We start from the raw sequence: 19,121 nt of genomic DNA, 5'->3' as shown, positions 1-19,121 counted from the left end.
TTTACTGTCTACATGGAGCAAAGCTGCTCATGCCATCTTTGCTGCTCCGCGAGGATGACAAAATGGAGAGCAAATGTAATCTCAGTATAAATGCCGCTTAGAGGCAAGCTAAAGGATAAAACGGTCTCATTGCTGATTTTGAGTGGTTCCAGAGATCTGGGGATGTGCTGTGAGGTAACAGGAAAGAGTACTTGGTTAGATGGTAGCAGGGCACACTGAAGTCAAACAAAAAGTCTAATTAGCTGTCAAAACTGAGCTGTATGTCAGGCAGGGACACACAGTAAGCTTCAGTTTGATTTGAAACAGAACTTTACAATCTGACATTACAAGGGCTCATTTTTATGCATATAAATGCTAAATTGTACCTCAATCAAAATAGTAGTTGTGATTTTTTTTTTTTTTTTTTTCTCCTTGACATTGTTTGCTTGTCTGGGTTGGTATGACTTTCTTTGCCAAATCTCTGGGTACTAGTATACATCCATGTGGTGGCTGCTATACACTTGATTTTTATGGAACCGTAAAAGGGGCACATAAATATGTAATTGTTAACTGCTGCTTTAACATAATTATAAATACAAAGCATTATTCATGACATTTATAAGTACCATTCTTTGGCTTGGTAGTGGGGATCAATGTAGAAACCTTTCCATCAGTGTAATGTAAGCACATACAGTCGCGTGTAGGTGGTGGGAAATGGGGCTCCCCTCTTCCCAGTGCACCATTTCGTGCCCTTACTCTGTGCCACTGGTGCTGTTGCTGTTTTGCTGATACGTCTGTAGGACCGATACAAATCATAAAGCTGTTGGCAGGTCCATTCACAGATATTTCTGTCAACGTTTTAGTGGCGATTTCCGTACACAGCTCCGTGAACTTTCAAAACTGGCTGGTGGGCAGGGGTTGTGCTGGAAGCAGTTTGACCCTGCTGAAGCATGCTTGTGCTACGGTCGGATCCAGCAGTTGTTACATGCAGAGGAAGTTGAAAAAGCAAGTGAAAAAGAGGCCACCGGTGGATGTAACTAGGCAGGGGGTCAGGTGGCTCAGGCACACCCTTGAGGAAGTGCAGGTACTCATCCTTCAGCATATGCATAGGCAGAGATGGGACCAGTAGCTGTGTTCAACTAAGCATATTGTCTTTAGATCGAGTGCTGCTCTTCCTGGATGCAGCAGCTTTCAAGTAAACTCATTTGTGTTTGCACATGTGCTCTAAATCTTGTTAAAGTGTGAGACTCTGTACTGCAGATGTGTTTTAAATTACTTATGTTGATGCCATATATATAAAGCGCGTGTACTTAAGTTGTGCTTCCTATAATAACTTTGTTTCATTTTTTTTATTATTTTGGAGCATTTAAAATTGACTTTGAGAGGCTGGGTTTTCCCACAACTTGCAATAAAATCCAGTACTGCAGGTAAACTGTAGCATGCAGTTGATCCAGAAAGGGGATATTGCTGGACGGGAGGAAAAGCGATAGGTGGAGGAAAGGCTGGAAAGGGGGCTGCGGAGACATGTGGTTGAGGAAAGGGAGAGGAAGGGGCTGGTTTGATGGAGAAGTGGGTCATTTATCTGGGTCAAAGTAAAAAGATAGCAGGTTTAAAAATTTTATTTCAGTTGATCTATTAGTTTTAACAGCAGAGCGTCAGTTGCAAACCTGTGTGAGACCACTGAAGCTCCATCTCTGAAGCGTGAATGTTTAGCTGTGAGAGTCATGGAGAGGCCAGCTTTCCTAACACAACTGTAACACCACAGAGCTGTATTTATTTTGGTTTGACCCCTGGATTTTTCTTTAATTTACTTTGGATAGACAGACTTTTATTAAAACTTAAGCTGCTTTATATCACAGGCTTGTTGTTTTTAGGGTGTTTTTTTTTTTTTTTTAACAAACAAAATTCTCTCTGTGCAGATTTCACTGGTGAATGAAGTGAGGGCAACTGTTCAGCTTGGCAGGTGTCCTTTCTCCATTTGCCAGGACTTGCTGTTTAATGTTTCTGTGACAAGTCACTGTTACTTCGGGAAAAGATTGAGCAAGCATCAGCTTTTTCAAGGGTAGGATAATCTTCTGCACGAAGCGCCAGGCCGCGGAGTGGAAAGCTGAGCTGTGTTCAGCTGCAGGCTTCCTGTGTGCTATCAGTGAAGTCATTAAAACTCCATCTGAAGTGGATTGCTTGGAGAGTGGGAATAAAAATACTTCCCGCTTCACAAGGGTGTGGATGCCTGGCTTGGACATGCAAGTAAAAGTGTGTAACTGGCAAACGCTGCTGCCCGTGTGGGCGCTCTGGGACTGAGCGGCAAGCGCGCTGTTCCTCCGGGTTGGGTGACGTGGCTGCAGTTTCTTGGGTTTGTGCAAACAGTGGTCACATTCCCACCCACTTTGGACAAGTGATGTTGTGTTGGTGACAGCAGCAATGATGTGATTTGTGCTAGGTTTGGTTCGGCAGTGTCGGTTTTCTGTTTACTGGGGACGATGCCCGTTCAGTAGACAAACCGGAGTGCTTGGCTGGGGAACTGCCCCATCCAGCCGCAGCCAGTGTCGCAGGTGTACGTAAAATGGCAAAACCACTGTGTTCTCTGAGATGTCACACATCGGGTTTTGGCGTGTCAGAAGAAGCGATGTCCTCGGGGCTTTGTGTTCTCACATTTTTTGCCATGGCTTGGCTCCAAATGCTCCAGCAGCGAGCTGTGGGCACAGCTGCCTGCCCAGAAGGTGTGTGTGGAGCTGTGGTTACATGCCGTGGCTGAGGAAGGAGCTGGATGTTGAGCACCTTTCTGAGGCCTGTTAGGAAAACTGATGGCAAAGTGGTTTCTCTGTGTAACACTTGCTGGTGTGTCACCGCAGGCCTCGCGTCTGGGGGTGCTGCTTGGTCACTCGGCCTCTGAGGACCATTACCAGGTGCCTGCTCTTAGCTCTGGCCATAACGGCAAGGTGGCTCTTGCTGTTGGCGATTTTACTCTTCTTCACCCTCTCGGTTTGAGCTCTGAGGCCTCGGTGCCGCTGCCGGGCTGGCGCTGGCGGGGCAGAGCCGCGTTCCTGGCAGCACGCACCCAGCCCGGCGCCAGGCCGAGCCCCGGCAGCGCTGCCCGGCCCTGCGCACAGAAGCCTCGTTATTCCCGTGTCTTGCCCACAAAAGCCTCGTTATTCCCGTTTCTCACCGGGCGCCCGGCGTGGCCCGGTACAGGTGGGGCCGGTGCTGCCGCGCTGCTCTGGGGCCGCCGCAGGCCGGAGGGGGCAGCGCCGGCTCGGGGGCCTCGGGGCCGGTTGCCGGCACCCCCGGCAGCGCCGTGCGAGCGGTGCCCCGCCGGGGGGAGCGGGCTGCGGGCTGCGGCCCCCGCCGCGGCCTCCGCGGGCCCAGTGGGGCAGCGCCAGGCGGGGCGGCCCGGCGGGAGGAGCCGCGGCGGAGGGGCCGGGCCGGGCGGCGGGGGAGAGCCCGCCCCGAGCGGCGGAGGGGCCGGGCCGGGCCGGGCCGGGCGGCGGGGCAGAGCAGAGTCCGGGCCGAGCCGTGCCCACCGGCGGCCCGGCGTTTCCCCCGCTCCGCGCCGCTCCGCGCTCGTCCCGCCGTACCATGGTCGGGGATCAGTGCAGCCTCCCCGCGGAACGGCCCGTCCTCGCCCCGAGTCCCAAACCGGGATTAAGCTGCAAAATGGTCCTGCAGGCGGTGGGCAAAGTGCTGCGGTAAGGGGCGGGCGGGCTGCGCCGCCGTGGGCGGGGGGAGCCGGGGGAGCCGCGCGGAGCACGGGGGCTGCCCCTGGCGCTGCGGGCCGTGGCCGCGCTCCCTGAAAAAGGAGTTTTCAGGACGCGAGAAGGCGGCGGGGGTGCTGGCTTTCCCGAGTAAAGAGCCTGGCCGAGACGCTACATGTGCCTTGGCACGTTTTCTGCAGCAATGTCGGAAGATGAGGGGAAAAAATTGCTCGTGTAGCTGAGAAGGGCTGGTGTGAAGGCTGAGGCGTGCGCGGCTGCGGGGGCCGGAGCCAGGCTCGCTGGCAGAGGACGTGCAGTAATTTGATTCGGAGCAGTTCTGACCCGTTCTGCTTTGCAGGGGAAAACATCGCCACAAACACTAGGACTAGCAGCCTTGCTCTTCGACAACCGCAGGTTTTTATTTCGGTTGCGTTGAGAATACTTCTCGGGGATCTGTGGAGAACGCCAGCGCTGCTCCAGAAAGGAGCCTTGTTGCTCCAGCGTAACTTTATTTGGCAAGCTGTCGTTTGTCCCGGTTTCCTGCGCTCTGTTGCCAATTGTTAAATGTTTGTCAACAGAAACATTATCCCTCTTCCTCTGTTGACTCACCCGCTCCTCTCCCCGAGCCAGTCTGGGGGAGCCCTTATGAAACGTTCTGGTCACAAAGCGGCTGAGCCCTGGCTGTGGATCAGCCCAGGGGGCTTGCCGAGAGCTGCCTAGAGTTGCTCTTAGAAAGTGCTGTGTTGCAGTACTTTTGGGTTTTTTTTAATTCCCCGCCCCCCCCCCCCCCCCAAAAAAAAAAAAAAAAATTTCCTGTGGAAAACATTAGTTTGAGGAGTTCAGGATTCTTCAGCTTTTTAACAAGTCTAACGGCCCTTCTTTGCATTTTTGGGGGGTGGTGTGTCTCTAATTCAATATGGTGTTACACAGCTGGTCATATCATAAAATCCTTTGGCCAGCGGCTTGCTATTCATGCTGCGAACCTTTTGAAGTTTTTGGTAGCTGTTCTGTTGGCAGCACTCCCAGATGTAAATAGATGGGTGCCTCGGTGGGGAAGAATTGCCAAACCTTTTGTTCAGCATCTATGGCAGTTTATTTTAAAGCATAGGTAACTTCCTGTGACTTAGCAGCAAAACATACATTTTTATGATTTGCTTGGTACACGTTTTTTTAAAAAGTATAAGTTAACGCTGTTCTTTCTCCTCCAACTGGATTACATGCAGAAACTGTGCATAATGTTATTTACTTTTTCCCCCCCGAGGTTTATTTTCTACATATGCTATAAGACTGTTGTGAAAGCAGGAAAAAGTTATCGTACATGAAATATTTTGGGCTTTGGAATTAATGGCATAACTTTATTTTGCTAATCTGTTATTGGAAGGGAGTGACTACTATTTTCTAGGAGGGGGTTTCTTTAATGTGTCTTTTCATTCTAGGTTATCTCCTTTTGCACCCAGTTAGAAATGTGAAGTCAAAAACTTACTTTAGATGCCAGACCGGTTCTCTTATTTCTCTTCTTGAATATACATCAGATGCCTTATCTGACCTTATGTCTGTTGCTTCATTTTGCTTTGTTTAAGTTTTTGTTCTAGAAAACATAAGCTTATCCTATTCTGCAAAGAGCTCAGGCAGCATAACAGCACATGTAGTAGCTAGGACTAGTATTTAATCATTCTATGATTATAGGAGCCTTGGTAAATACTAAGTCCAGTCGGAGTTTCCTCATTGCAGAAACTCTGTGTTAGTGCTTCAGAAACTGTAAGCCTGGTGACTGTGAAAGAAGAAACCATGTGAGACCTTGTTTAGGCAAAAAATGGTGGCTTATTGGTGACAGCTGTGGTGCGATTTCTTTGAACATACAGACTTCCAACAGCAGAGCTTTGTCTGCTTCATTGTTGGTAGAGAAGAGCAGGGGGCTTAAAGATTTGGTTGAATGCTGAGGGGTAACACCAGCCTGAGAGAGTGACCAGCTCGCTCGTTAGTGCTTATGTTGTAGTCGTGTGAAGTTAAATGAGATGAAGCCCATGTTACTGTAATGGTTTGCCATCTACTTCGGAGTGAGTGTAGGGCAAAGCGTATCGAATACCACTGTCGAGCCTGGCCACCTGAAACACTGCTGATGGAGTCTTCTGTGGTCTGTACAGAAGATGAAGGGATATTAAACTTCGGGGGAATTGATACTAAACTTTGAAGTAATTTTCCTTCTCCTGACCAGCCCTACACATGGCTCGGGGTTGAGATCAAAGGATATCTTTCTTGTGCGTAGCCTGGCGTTATGAAAAGCCCACTGCATTTTAGACTTTTTTTCTCAGGCATGACTGGGAACTGTCGTCACCACCGTTCCCTCCCAGCCCTCCACAGGCTGCCAAGGACTTGTAGACATTCACAATGGACAAGGGATTGAGTGTCCGTCTTCTCCCTAAAGTGCCCTCGGTTTCTGTCTCTCTCCTGGGCGTGAATTATAAAGCTCAGTTGTTCCAGTATGTACTTAATCAGTATGTCTTTCCTCCACAGCAAACTTTTACATTATTTACGTGAGTTGTGTGTGCTCATAACTCACTCTCTCGAAGCTTTTCACATGCATGTTGTTTTCATTAGTAGGTCCAAGTCCTTCTAGCTGCTGGGTGCCAAATAGTGTCTGTGTCACACTAGTAATAACAGCTGCCAAAGCAAAAATCAGTAAGCGGGAGGAAACCAGGAGGAAAGTGTGAGCAAGTGAAAAGGCTTCACAAGAAGAAGCAACTCTGAGAACCTGAGTTGAGTTTAAAAGAGCGTGGGGAAAGACAGCTGAACCAGAAAGGAGGGAAAAATGTAACAAAAGCAACAGATGTGCTCTCAGCCTTTCTAATTAATTTTTTATGAAAGCTACTGTTAGGTTTATTACTCTTTCAAAGTATTAGTGATTCAGCTGTGAAGAACTCTGGAGATGCTTGTATCTTTCATCATATGGGTTAGTAAACTGTGTTTAACACTTCAGGGATGGGACCAAGACTATACACTTGTAATGATTAAAAAAATTAAAATACCATTAGAAAAGTGTCATCTCGCCTTTAAAATTAATCATGGCACTGCTGAGATGAAGTTATGTATATTCCTTAGCATAGTGTTTAATTAGGGCTTTCGTTTCACTTCAGATGTTTTTGAAATATGTTAATCTCATTTTTCTCCTCTCCTGTAATGAATTGTGTAATTATTTAGCCCATGGTTAGGGAGGGGAAAAAACCAAAATGGATGCAGTTTTTTTCTGGTTTTTATTGTTTTTGTTTTTCTACAAGTTGGTGGCTCTGGAGAGGTAGAAGGGGAAAAAAAAACCCAATGTAAAAACTTGAAATACTATTCTACTTTTCAATATTAACTGTTCAAGTCTTTTGTGAAGCAGCTGACTCCTGTTAGGTTCCTTGCAGAGGTGTGCTTTTTACCGGCCTCAAGCAGCGCGAGTGGAAGACGCGGGTACACAGGGCAGCTCCCCTCTTTGGTCCCAGCGGATAACCGAGCTGGCCGTCAGCATTACTCAGAGCTGCGTGCTGGTGAGTTGAGGACACAGTGTTCGCTGCTGGTGCCAGTGCCTGAGTCCCGGTTCAGGTGCTCACCTGCAGCTCTGAACTGCAGCACGTTTGCTGCGTCGTGGCGCTTCAGGTCCTGCGCAGGTGACTTTCGGAAATCCCTCATGCAGCTTTGTGTAGTCAGTGTGTTTGCTTTTCAGTCTCCAGTGAAACCGAGTCCCTCTGGGACAGCTGACTAATAATCTCTGATACGGTGTCAGGAACGAGGAATGATGCCAGCTACAGAGTTGCGATGCCATTGTGTGGTGACTTCTGATAAAGTACGCTGCGGTTTATATGTATGCATAGTCCAGGGTGAGTGTGGGAATAGGTAACCTGGAACTCCTCTGCCTCCAAAGAGTTCCCTTCTTGCAGCAATGTGCAAGGATTGACTTGGATACCAGCCAAAACTTGAAACAAGCCATCCCACTCCTTTTGGGTAGGTGTGCCATTGGCATTACTAACAAAGTGGAATTTTTACAGGTGCTTTTCAAGAGTGTAGTAATGTCTTCAGTGATAGTGTGATAAAGATTGCTTCAGTCAGATAAATGAGCAGGTTTGTGTTGGCATCTTGGATGGTGCTATGCATTTTTACATCCAGCACGTACAAATTTTTGAAAAATCAAATTCCTTACCTATTTCTCAGATAATTCATAGCAAGATCAGAAAGAAACCAGGTTAATTTTGACATTAGATTCTATTTTTTTAAGTGATCATGCGAAGTAGTCTTAAACGTGTTCATGAAACAGGATGTAGGTGGGTGGAAGCGGGGTGTGTTTGATGTGGCTGCCTCTTCTCCGCTGCCTTGACTCTCGTTGCTGAAGATAGCTGCTGTCTGTGATGCTTGTGTGTATTGACAGGACTAAAGCAAATATTTAAAAAAAATCAATCTTGTTATATCCTAATTTAGGTAGAAACATTTTTCAATTATTTAGTCCATTCTGCAGTATTAGAAAGTAATTAGGAAGAGCCTTGTTATCATTAGCTAATCTGGTTAATGCAGAAGCCCAGGGACAGGCAGAAGGGGGGGGAGGGCAGTGTGCACGGAAGGGGCTTACGGGCAAAATGCTCTTCAGAACCATGCCAGCTATTCTTATCCTGTTCTTTTTCTTTCTTCCTCCCACAACTTTCCATGTACCAAAATAGTTAAAAAATGTTCATGGGTCAGGGCAACTGACATCACTGATTGTCGTGCTGCCTCTTGGTGAATATTTCCGTAGTGGGAGCCAATTCCTTGTTCAGTGAGAGCCTTTCAGCACCCGGCTACTGGGGAAGGACCAGAAGGACCAATGATGCTATGGGGCAGTAACGTCTTGTGCTTTGGCAAGGTGTGACCGGGCCAGAGGGGCTTTCTGGTAGCTCTTCTGTGTGTATGAAAGCACAGGTGTGCTTGTGGAGCTGGTTCTTTGACACAAATGTCCTGTCCTCGGGACAGAGCAGGTTGCGCTGACGGCAGGCGTGTGTGGCATTGCCAGCTTGGTGTGGACCCATGCGACTGGGACATGCCCTCCGGAGAAGCGGCTCTCCCTGCTGGTCCGGTGGTCTGGGCGTCCCCCGTGTCTTTGGGATAGTAGTCTGTCTGTTCCCTCGTGTTTGCTGCAGGAGTGTCGTGACCCTGGTGCATCTATGAAAGTTGGTGAGCAGCGTACGTTGTATTAAGTTAATGAAGAAGTCTGTGTCTGTCTTCAGAGGGATTTACAACATTGAGCTGTATTTTGGTTACATGTTCTACATCCTGTGAAGCAATAGCCAGAGGGAGAGGACTGCTACAATTTTTCTGTGTGTTGAAATAACCCTGTAAGGTATCTCCAGAGCTAGTATAGGAAGGGCACCTGCCTGAGGTTTAACAGCATCTCCCTCTGTTTTAGGGGCAAAAGTATGTTTCTTTTTTTCTGAAGATTCCTCCTGGACACTTTAAGAATATATTTGACTGTAATCTGAAACTTGCAAAATTATTCACCTTCCTTTTATCTAGTTTCCTTGGTATGCAGCTGTTTTCATCTGCGCAAAGTATGAGCGTGCAACATTCATCCTTCTGGCACAGACTGCAATTCCTGGTTTGTCTCTTTGCCACCTGGGTTGTAATAGCCCATGTTTCTGGTGCTGCTCTTTATGGAGAAAGTATCTGTATCCCAAGCTGTCTGTGCACGCCAAGTTCTTTACTAAATAAGTTTCTAAGAGGAAAAAGAATAATCCTCTGTAGAAGAGCTTTCCTGTTACTATTCTGAGGACCTTTGCTGAAGAGGTGTGGTGTTAGGAATGTGGTCTCCCACCAGTTGCTCTGTCTCTAAGATGGCTAAGACAAAATTGATCCATTCCCCTATCATACATCTTTCTCTGACTACACCAAAGCAGAGTTTGATAGAAGTGTTCTTTTGTTGAGGAGTGTTTTCTAATCCTTTTTCTTAATCCCTGATGCTGTGGGGCTCACAGAATCTTAACTAAGACTTTAGCAAATTGCTGTTAAAGAAGATGAGATGTTGCTTTTCTTTTAAGAGCTGCCAGCACGTGGTCTCTGGAAAGAGAAGAGCATGGGATGCACGGATTAACCCTTTCTTCCAGCTTTCTGAAGAAAAATACCCCACTTTTGGAGTTAATGGAGTCCATTAACACTGGAGCTAGGCTGGTTGAGCTTGTCAGAAAATGCTGCTCTGTTAATTTTCCAAGTTAATTTGTCTGATCCTAAAATAAGTTCAGAAAGGCTTTTGCTCAGACAGCAGGAACTGCGGGTAGCAGATGCTCCCCAGGTGAAAGGAACATTGTGGAAGCCTGCGTAATTCCTTTTATTTTTAAAAAAGGAAGCATCAGCAGTGAGTGCAGCTGTCCTCAGAAAGGCAGGTAGTGACAGAACCTTTAAACTCTTAGGACAGCTTAATATCAGGATAAAAAATTATCCCGGCATACCATACAAAGTACATGGAGTTAATGAAGAAAGGTTTGGGCGGCTTCATGTTGACTTAGAAAAATTCAAACGCTAGGAGAATTGACGTGAGGTGCACCTTGGTAACTCCACTCGCACTCCAGACACTTGCCCAGATCTGCTTTTCAGTCCAATGTGACCACAACTCCCAGATTCAGAACACCAAAACCTTACAGGGGTAAGTGCTGACAATCAGCAGGCTGCCTTTGGCACGGCAGGGGAAAGGAAACTGATAAATGAGGTTTTGCTGATTCTTCGTTCTACAAAGTCCTCAGTTTTGATGTGACTCATTTCTTCAGACCAAACTTGTGCAGGGAAAAGGTAAAGCTGAGGTCTTCAGACCATCATCTGTGTGAGACAGAAACTGTATTGTTTCAGCTGAAATACTGATTTTTCTGTTGTTTTTCAGCATATAAAGCATTCTTTCATGTCCAGATACATCGTTCAAATACATCACGTTTTAAATCCACACAACTAACTTAGCAGATTAGTTAGCTCGACTACTAAGTGATTTCAGTTAAGCTTTTTGAGGAGGATTCCCATTGATCTTTGAAGTAGAGACTTCAATATTGAGAAGTGGATCACCCAACAGGGATAGTGAGCTACTCCCAGCGACTTCTTCACTGGTTAGGGACCATCTTTCGTTTCTTCACAGTGAAGCTACTAGTGCAGCTACGCGTGAGCAGCACGGTTTCGTCTCTGCAGAACCAGTACGGACTGTGGGTCACTGCCAGGAGTTGAAACGGGGCTTCTCCGGCGAGCAATGCTGGCTGGCTTTGAGGAGCAGTAGCGGCAGGTCACAACCACCCGGTGTTCTGAGGCACGATGTCGGGCTGCAGAAGCTCGTGTGAAAGCATCCCTTCACCTGGCGTCCGGGGGAGGAATCTTAGATGTTGGTCTCTGCTTGTATGAACTGATTAATTGCAAGTCCACACGAACAGTTGAAGATACCACTTGTCATGTGCACCTGCAGCCAAGGGAATCAAACAAATTCAGTATGCAACTGTGCATCTGATTTTAATATTTATTTTTGAAAATTACTAGTTTTCCTTAGCCCGTTTCTTGGCCTTGCTTTCAGCATTTCATTAGAAGGAATGAATTTGTGTTCCAGCAAGCCCTTGGAGGTAACGCTGCAAGTTTGAATATATCTGTGGTTTTGGTTTCTTCTGTTTGCTAATGGATCAGTATGCATCTGTAAAGGTGCTTCTGCTTAAGCTTTCTGGTCTCCCTTGGTGTATCCTGAAAAGTTATAAATTAGGGTTGGGATTCACTGCTGTCTAACAAGCTAATTAACAGTGGCTGATTTAACTGTACCAGTAATTAAGCTGTAATTCACCCTACTATTTTTTTCAACCAGTGATTCAAATATTCTTTACTTTGGCCCATTATTCCATAGAGTTTGTATCTTAAATAGATTTTTCTTCCTCTGTTGTAAAGAAAGCAAAACTTTAATGCATGATTTTGTAGGAAATACTGAAACAGCTGTGTGATACTGATGACAAAACCGAACAGAGCGCACTGCATCGTTCTGCCACAAAGTTAATTTTTAAGCTACGTGGTTAGAGTAGTGAATGTTTTGTACATATGATTTTTAATGAAAGTTACGTAATTAAGATAATGCTTTGATTCCTTTTACCATCAACTCTTTCTTGCTCTGCGAGGAGACACAAATTATGCTTTCTAACTATGGGTTTCAGGTTTTTAGTTTAACAAGATGGTTCATATTAACACCAAAAGGTACTTGCATCACAGGATCTGATCGAAGGCATGCCGGGAGAGGGGGGATTTCCCTGAACTAACTTTGGTTTACATTAAAGCCAAAATGTCAGCGAAAGAAAACAAAATCCTTTTTTGATATTCAGAGCTGCTGTTGAGAGAGAACTGACCTCGACCCATGGTCATTTCTAGTAAATAAATATCGTTCCCAATTAAAATGCTGCAGTTCATAAAGTGCAAGAGATGAGTTTGTGGAGCTTGATACAGTGGATGAAAATTTCAGGCGGGGCTGCTTCTTCACACTGGTATTTCTTTGCCCAACCTGTTCAATAACTAATGACTGGGTAGGTAATTAATTCCTCACAGCTGTGTGTCTCACTGCAACAAGATGCACATGTGTGCGCTAGTACAACTGCTTCAAAAGTGAGTTTACAGGTGCAGGCATGTGGAATTGCTTATGAATATAGTGAAAACAGCTTAGTTTTTTCCCATGCTATATAACTTATTTGAGTTTACTGAAGCTCCTACAAAAAAGCTAAGCTGTTTGAAGTAGCTATTTTGTTACCGGTTCTTACATATGCTCTCAGTTGTGGTGTGCTCTAGCACTCTTCTGTCCTATTAAACCACATTTTTTTAGGTGTAAACCAGACAGTGTTTACGTGAAGGATTCAGCTGTTGAAGTCCCACCTTTGAAAACATCACCTATATGTAATCGTACGGTAGGCAGAACTGTAGTAGCAATGCCAAACAAAAATAACTAACTTATCCTTCCAACGCAAGACACTTTTTGTGCCTAAATAGTTGCAATTTGCCTGGTCCTGCGGGAAGTGCAAAAGACAGTCCTTTAGTGTTCCTCACCTCTGGGGAGCCGAGGAGAGAGACAACAACTAGGACTGAGCTCAGCTGCAAGCTGGCATGTTGCACCATGTTGAAAAATATTTATCTATTGAGAGCACAGACTCTCGGAGTGAGTATTCTCATTAACTCTTTGGGGAACGTCATGCAGTCCGTATTGCCTTTGTCCAGACTGCACAGTATAATTATAAATGTATTTGTAAACGTTTTTATAGACTTTCAGAAGTTGAGAATTGTAAAATTCAGATAACAAGCACATCAGATGGTATGTACCTGTCTTCCAAAACATAGTACGCGGGTAAGGCGGTGAGCTTGGCCTGCATATCTGACATACTTTATTGCGGGTTTTCTCGAGGCTACAGTAGTACTTACAACTAGTTAGTATTGTTAGAGGAATTTTTTTGTTTTACAGAGAGAGCTTGTAAGGCAAAAAAGGCAGTGAGGAAACTAAACCACTCTTACAAAGAAAAATCTGTCTGCGCCCTGGTACTCCGAGCGGAGCAGACGGTTTGTTTGTGTATCTTGGGCCATATAGCAAGAAGGCTGCCGAGGCCGGGTTGCCAGGGTGAGATAATTCCCAGCAATTAAAGCGCAGTTCTATCCTGAAAAGCAACTCTGTGCAAGCTGGGTTGTGAAATCCCACATTTACGAGGCCGTGAGGTTTCCAAATCAAATTTGCTCAGTTTAGAAATAAAAAGATAGCTTTGCAATCTGCCAGCTCTACACATTTCGTCAGGGTTGGAAGATAACAGCGTCTGCAGGGGTTTGTGTGCTGTGGTGGTGCCCACCCTCCCCACACTGGTGTACCAGAGCTGCTGCCTGGGCTCTTCCAGACAGGGACAGGGCTGCCTCAGCGGAACCAGGAGGAGCGGCTGCTGCCAGAACTTGAATTTCATCATGACACAGAAGTTAAAATCACTTTATTTAAGTGCGTTCCAGTATAAGATTACAGGATAATAAATCACTGCCTCAGTTAATAGACATGTCTGAAAACACAGGGAAATAGATATGTTAATTAAGAAGCTTCTGTTTTTACTACGGTACACTTATGTTTTCTTTGTTTGCAGAGTCTAAAAATCTTAAAAGAGAGATACAGATTTTTTTTTTAATGCGTCAATCATACTCTTTTTAGTTTTTCCTTGCTGTTTGCAAGAAGTTTTTCTGGCCTCTGGAATTTCAAGATCATGTGTTGAAAAAATACTCTTCTGGCTATTGCAGTAATAAACCCGACAGGCCTATATTTGCCTTTCCCAAAGTGTAAAAGGTGTTAACAGCCACCCCAGAACTTACTTGCTTTCAATTCTTGGTGCGGATCACTTGTTCCTGTGGCTCTGCATGGTGGGAGATGTCCCCACTGAGGCTTGCAGCATCTGTAACAGAAGCAGGCTCGCTATCTCTGCCATTGTCTGCTCTCAGTTGAGAGCCACTTTTCCCCTTTGCCTGTGTGTTTTAATTAAGAAATTTAAGGTATGCTGTAGATCTCTACCTTGCGCTGAAATGTTTTCCATTATAGAGAAAGAACTATTTCTCTCTGACTTCAGAAGGTCCCTAGAGAGCCAGTTCAGATACCAATGTTTCCATATACAGATATCCGTGCCCGGGTGAAATGCAGCTCGTTCCTGCTGTCTGGCTGCAGTGTGGGAGTACATTCACCAATGGAGGATGAAGAGGAAGCATTTGTGTGGCTAGAATACAAATGACATTTTTCCTTAAGGGGGAGGCAAGGATACAGGTATTGTGTATGGGCGTGATGGGTTTGGATGTGTGCCTGGGGACTAAAACAAGCCGCTTGTTAACAAGACAAACCCCAGAACGCAGAACTCCAGCCTGTGTTCTCAGCTGATGAACTCAGGAATGGCTGGGCAGAGATGCCCTGGAGAGTTGGCGTGGCATGGCCTCTCCCGTGCCTTGGTGCCCAGCGCCAGCGTCTGCTCGGAGAGTACGGTTCTAGGGAAGGAGGCATTGCAGGCAGGGGAGAATACACTAGGAGACACCTGAAGCTGGGATTTGCCACCTTTCTGCTCAGTTTTTGGCTTGCTTTGTCAGCCAGCCAGAGTTTGCCTACAGTGGGAGAGTTAAAAACAACAAAACCAGACCAAGAACCACCCCCCCACACCTGTCACGGGCCCAGGACTTGGGCATCTATGATGCAGTGTTCAGCTGTATGGTTTGTTCTAAGCACTGGATAAATTAATTGTTGCAACACTTTTAATCTATGACCTACTGAATCTCTCTTACCACAGACCTAATTTGGCTCCACGAAGAGCTCTTGCAAATAAACATCAGGGAAGATTTGTGACCTTTTTCTTGCCTAATCCCCAAATTGCCAAAATCTGGACTGTAGTAGATCGCTCGGGAAAACAAACTTGCTGAGGCTTCGTGTTGGCACCTCCTGGTCTGGATATATTAGGGCTTTTTGGCACAGAGGTGAGAGAGAATATTTCAAAACGAAAAACAACAGAGTATTTGCTTGGGTAAGGTAATTCTCTGTAGTGATTGGTTCCTTTTAAATTGAATTGCTGGCTCCTAGAAATAATCTGTCTCCCATCTGACATAGTTTCCCTGGCGTTCCTGGGGCTCTGTCCCACTCAGCCCTTCCCAAGTGTGTTGACTGGAGGGGAACTTGGACCAGTGCAAGGGTTGTAGTCAGAAGACCCTCCCCAAAGGCACCCGGAGAGGCTGGACACCTCCTCTCCGTCTGGGGAGGAGTTCTGGCAGGTACACCCAGAGAAGAAAGGGAACTCCAGTCCAGTGTGTTTTACCACAAGAATGCACTCTGCACATTCTTGTAGCATTAACTGAGCCGTTCGCATGCCTGGCCTTGCCTCTGTAGCCGTTCTTCCCAGAGCTGCACTGCAAGGAAGGTCCTGAGCAGAAGAGAGGGAGCAGCAGTGGTACCTGGCCGCCAGCAGATGCCTGGGACTTTCAGCACCGTGATTTGGGAGGCAGTTAATATGCAGCTGACAGGCCACTATGGGCAAACAGGCTGGCAAACACTGAGCTGGTGCTGGGGGAGCAAGGGAAGAGAGGAGGGACAGAAGTGGAATCATAGTCACGTAGGTTGGAAAAGACAGTTTCAGATCGTCAGGTCCAACTGCAGACCTAATACTGCCAAGTCAACAACTAAACCATGTCTTTAAGTGCCACTTCTACGCTTCTAAATACCTCCAGTGATGAGGTATGACTCCACCACGTCCCTGGGCAGCCTGTTCCAATGCTTGACCACCCTTTTGATGATGAATTTTTTCCTGGTATCCGATCTAACCCTTCCCTGGTGTGACTTCAAGCCATTTCCTCTTGTCCTGTGGCTTGTTACTTGGGAGAAGAGACCGACCCCTCCTCACTGCAGCAGAGACCTGCAGGGTCTCCCCTGAGCCGCCTCCTCCCCAGGCTGAACACCCCCAGTTCCCTCAATTGCTCCTCACAGGACTTGTGCTCCAGCCCCTTCCCCAGCGGGTGGGTGGGGAGCTGGGGAGCAGACAGGCCTGATGGACCCCAGGTGTAGCATGTGCCCGTTGCCCCAGGTCCTTTTTGCTTTGCCAGCAGCATCGGCTGGAAACTCAAGTTTGGCCCCACAGAATGTTTTGGTCTTTCTGTTAAGAAGCAGCATTATGAAATAATGTTATGGCACTTGTCATCCTTAACATGCCTGCCATGCCTTGGCACTGACTGTTCACAGCAGAGCATCCGGAGGCCAAGCAAAGATTCCCTTTTAAGGCAAAGAGCCACTGTGAGAATCCAGAAGAAAAAGTTTCCCTGGCATGTAGGGTACATTCTTCTTTCCTCCTTCTCTTAAATAAACTATTAGTAACTTTTAAAAACAGAACAAAAATGAAGAAGCAGGGCCAGAAATGCTGCCAAAGATATTTTATGCGGCGCAGCCCCCTTAGACCTGTGCAGCAACTGAGCCCTGGAGCTGACCTAGGGCAAGAGAGGAGGAATGAAGCTGAGGTCAGAGGGGTCTACTGGGGACCTGGCTTAAGAGGAGATCAGAACGGAGACTGTCTTAAAAAGCTTCGTCTCCTTCCCTTCCCCGGGCCCTGCAGAAGCAGTCTGACCGCAGCAATCCATGAACAGTTGTACTGGCTGTATGCCGCAGCTGGGATTTGGGCTTGCTTTCCAATACCTTCCACAGCTTCCCTTCCCATGCTGATGTTCTTTTTTCTTTCCCAATCCTGAACATGTATATGTACATCCAGGATTTGTGGTCTGGGTGTGCTGTTACATGGCATTTTCAGCTGAAGACAGCAGCGATCAGGGTTCAGACAGGACATGGGATCGCAGAAAAATCTCCAGATACTGATCTCGTATGGTTTTAAAGGAAGAGGGAAACACAGATATCATCTCTGGGTTTTTCTCAAAGGAAGGGCAACTGCTGATGTTCAAGTGAAGCTTGTTACTCACCTTTTCTTGAATGCTATACAAATAAAAATGTTGAATTATCAAGAAGTGGTTTTAAAGCTGCCGAGCGCCTCTAAGCTTCCCGTCCTTCTGCTTGACTGGGGAGAAGAACTGTGGGCTGCTGGGCTAGGGAGCCAGACAGCCTTCAGGAGTTTGTTCCTGTCCTGTAAAAACTGGCATAACCTGCTGCTTCGTTGTTCTTGGTGGGTGTTTGTCGCCAGGACTCACAAATTCTAGCTCATGCAGCTGTTTCCTTCCTGCTGTAAATGGGTTCAGGGCTCCCATACTTAACGCTGAGCGTTTCTAACCAGAAGTTAACAGAGAACTTCTTTCCAGTAAGGTGCCACAGAAGAACCAGAAAGGTAACAAGTAACTGAGCAGCTCACCTGGTTTTCCTTGCAGAGCTGTACCCTTCTGTGATGGCTGAACTCTGGATTTTCTCTGCAAAAGGAGTACATTGGAGGGAGGGAGCTTGCATACTGACTTTTTTTTACCTTACCATGTCCCGTTCCACTCGCATCCCATCTGACTCCATAGCCAAAGGAGAGAGAAGCTAAACCAAAAATATCCCATATACCTTTAATTTTGAATTACAAACCCTTATTCACTAGAAAATAGAAAAACATGAAAGCGCTCGTAAGGCTTGGCCTAAAAGACACAGTTAATATGTTGGCTTACTGCCTCCCTAGTTTGGTGTTTTAAGAAGCTAACCCCCATCCTCTTATTACCGAGAAAGTAGGTTTTGGCAGGAGTACTTCACTCTATAATACTTCATCAGCGGAAGATATTTTAAAACACGACACTTCAAAAGGAAAGGAAAAAATTACAGAATGAAATTCGAAGGCCAAGGTAATTTGATATATCTGGTAGTTCGGTGGTGTAGAGGTGCACCTAGGTGAGGGTGAACATGGTGTCGTTGTTGGAGACTGTGAATGTTCTACATAAATGTTTTGGTTGGGAATATACCATTCTAACCCCCAAAAATTTCTGGGTTGTGAACTATACAATTTATAAGGCGCAAGCTAGGTTACTTGACAATAACCCCCAAAACCTCAAGTGACTTTCTAAATACCGTTGAGTAACACTTCTGTGGGCATCTTATTCTTCGATCTTTTTTTAAAATAGGTTTTGTGCTACTTGTGCGTGCATGGCTAGGAACCGTGGGCCTTTTGCTCTCACCAGCACACGCTGAACACTTCACAGCTGGATTGCCAGCAGTGGAGACACGCTGCCTTCTACGTTTGCTGGGGATTGCTAGGATTGTACCAGTTAACCTTGGGTAAGAAATAGGGTCAGTTACTAACAAAAATAAAACATTACTAATCATAAAACAAGCATCTTTGTCCTGTAGGGTTCATAATCCGTGGTGATTTTCGTCCTCACAGACTTGAGATGACTTCTGAGTTTTGAGATTTGCAAACAGGGAGACAAATTTGTCACGTAAGGCCTGTTGGACCTGTTCTGTCAATGTTCAAATGGAAATCAGTGTGTTTGAGACTTGGCTGGAACCTGAAACCGGTGCCTGATCCAGAGGACACAAAGTGATTGGAGTTTTGCCTGCAGCTCTGCTCACCACTAGGTTTTTTTTAATAAAGTCTTTAACTTTATAAAAGTTGCTCTTATATCTGGTACTAAACCCATGTTAGTATGCCACATTAAAAAGAAACTCTACTGATTACTTGAATTTAAAATATAAAAAATAAAGAGCCGCTCACCCCAAGGGTATTTAGTTGGGTGTGAAGGCTGGGAGATGGTAACTGAGGCATCACTGTTTGTCCTTGAATTGGTTGCAGTTTCAGCTGCAGCGTAAGGAAACTGCGCAGCTTGCTGGAGGCAGCAAGAAAATAATATAGCTGTGCTGGTTCCCTCCAGAAGAAAGGAATCCTGAATTGATAGAGATGATGATAAACTGCATGATCAGTTTAGGGACATTTGGCATTTAATGAATCACTAGTGTTCCCTCTGTGTGATCAAGCGTGTAATAAATCAGATTCTCGTGACCAAAACCGTGGATCC

At 46.0% G+C, this 19,121-nt stretch overlaps 1 protein-coding gene across 5 annotated transcripts in view; it reads left to right on the top strand.

The window, feature by feature from the left end:
* Positions 1-19,121, top strand: part of MOB2 (MOB kinase activator 2) — a 79,278-nt gene that overhangs the window by 42,506 nt on the left and 17,651 nt on the right. The window contains exon 1 of one of the 5 annotated variants that reach the window (XM_080405938.1): positions 3,457-3,665. The exons of the other annotated variants lie outside the window; for them this stretch is intronic. Coding sequence (XP_080262064.1) covers positions 3,556-3,665 — 110 coding nt within the window. The 5' untranslated portion in view covers positions 3,457-3,555. Of the gene's footprint in view, positions 1-3,456; positions 3,666-19,121 lie in introns of those variants that run through there. 5 annotated transcript variants of the gene reach the window in all.

The sequence above is a fragment of the Falco punctatus genome, assembly GCF_963210335.1.
Source record: "Falco punctatus genome assembly, chromosome: 10".
In the NCBI taxonomy this organism is placed as follows: Eukaryota; Metazoa; Chordata; class Aves; order Falconiformes; family Falconidae; genus Falco; species Falco punctatus.
Note: the sequence above shows the minus strand (reverse complement) of the source record. Positions and strands in the feature narration are given on the sequence as shown.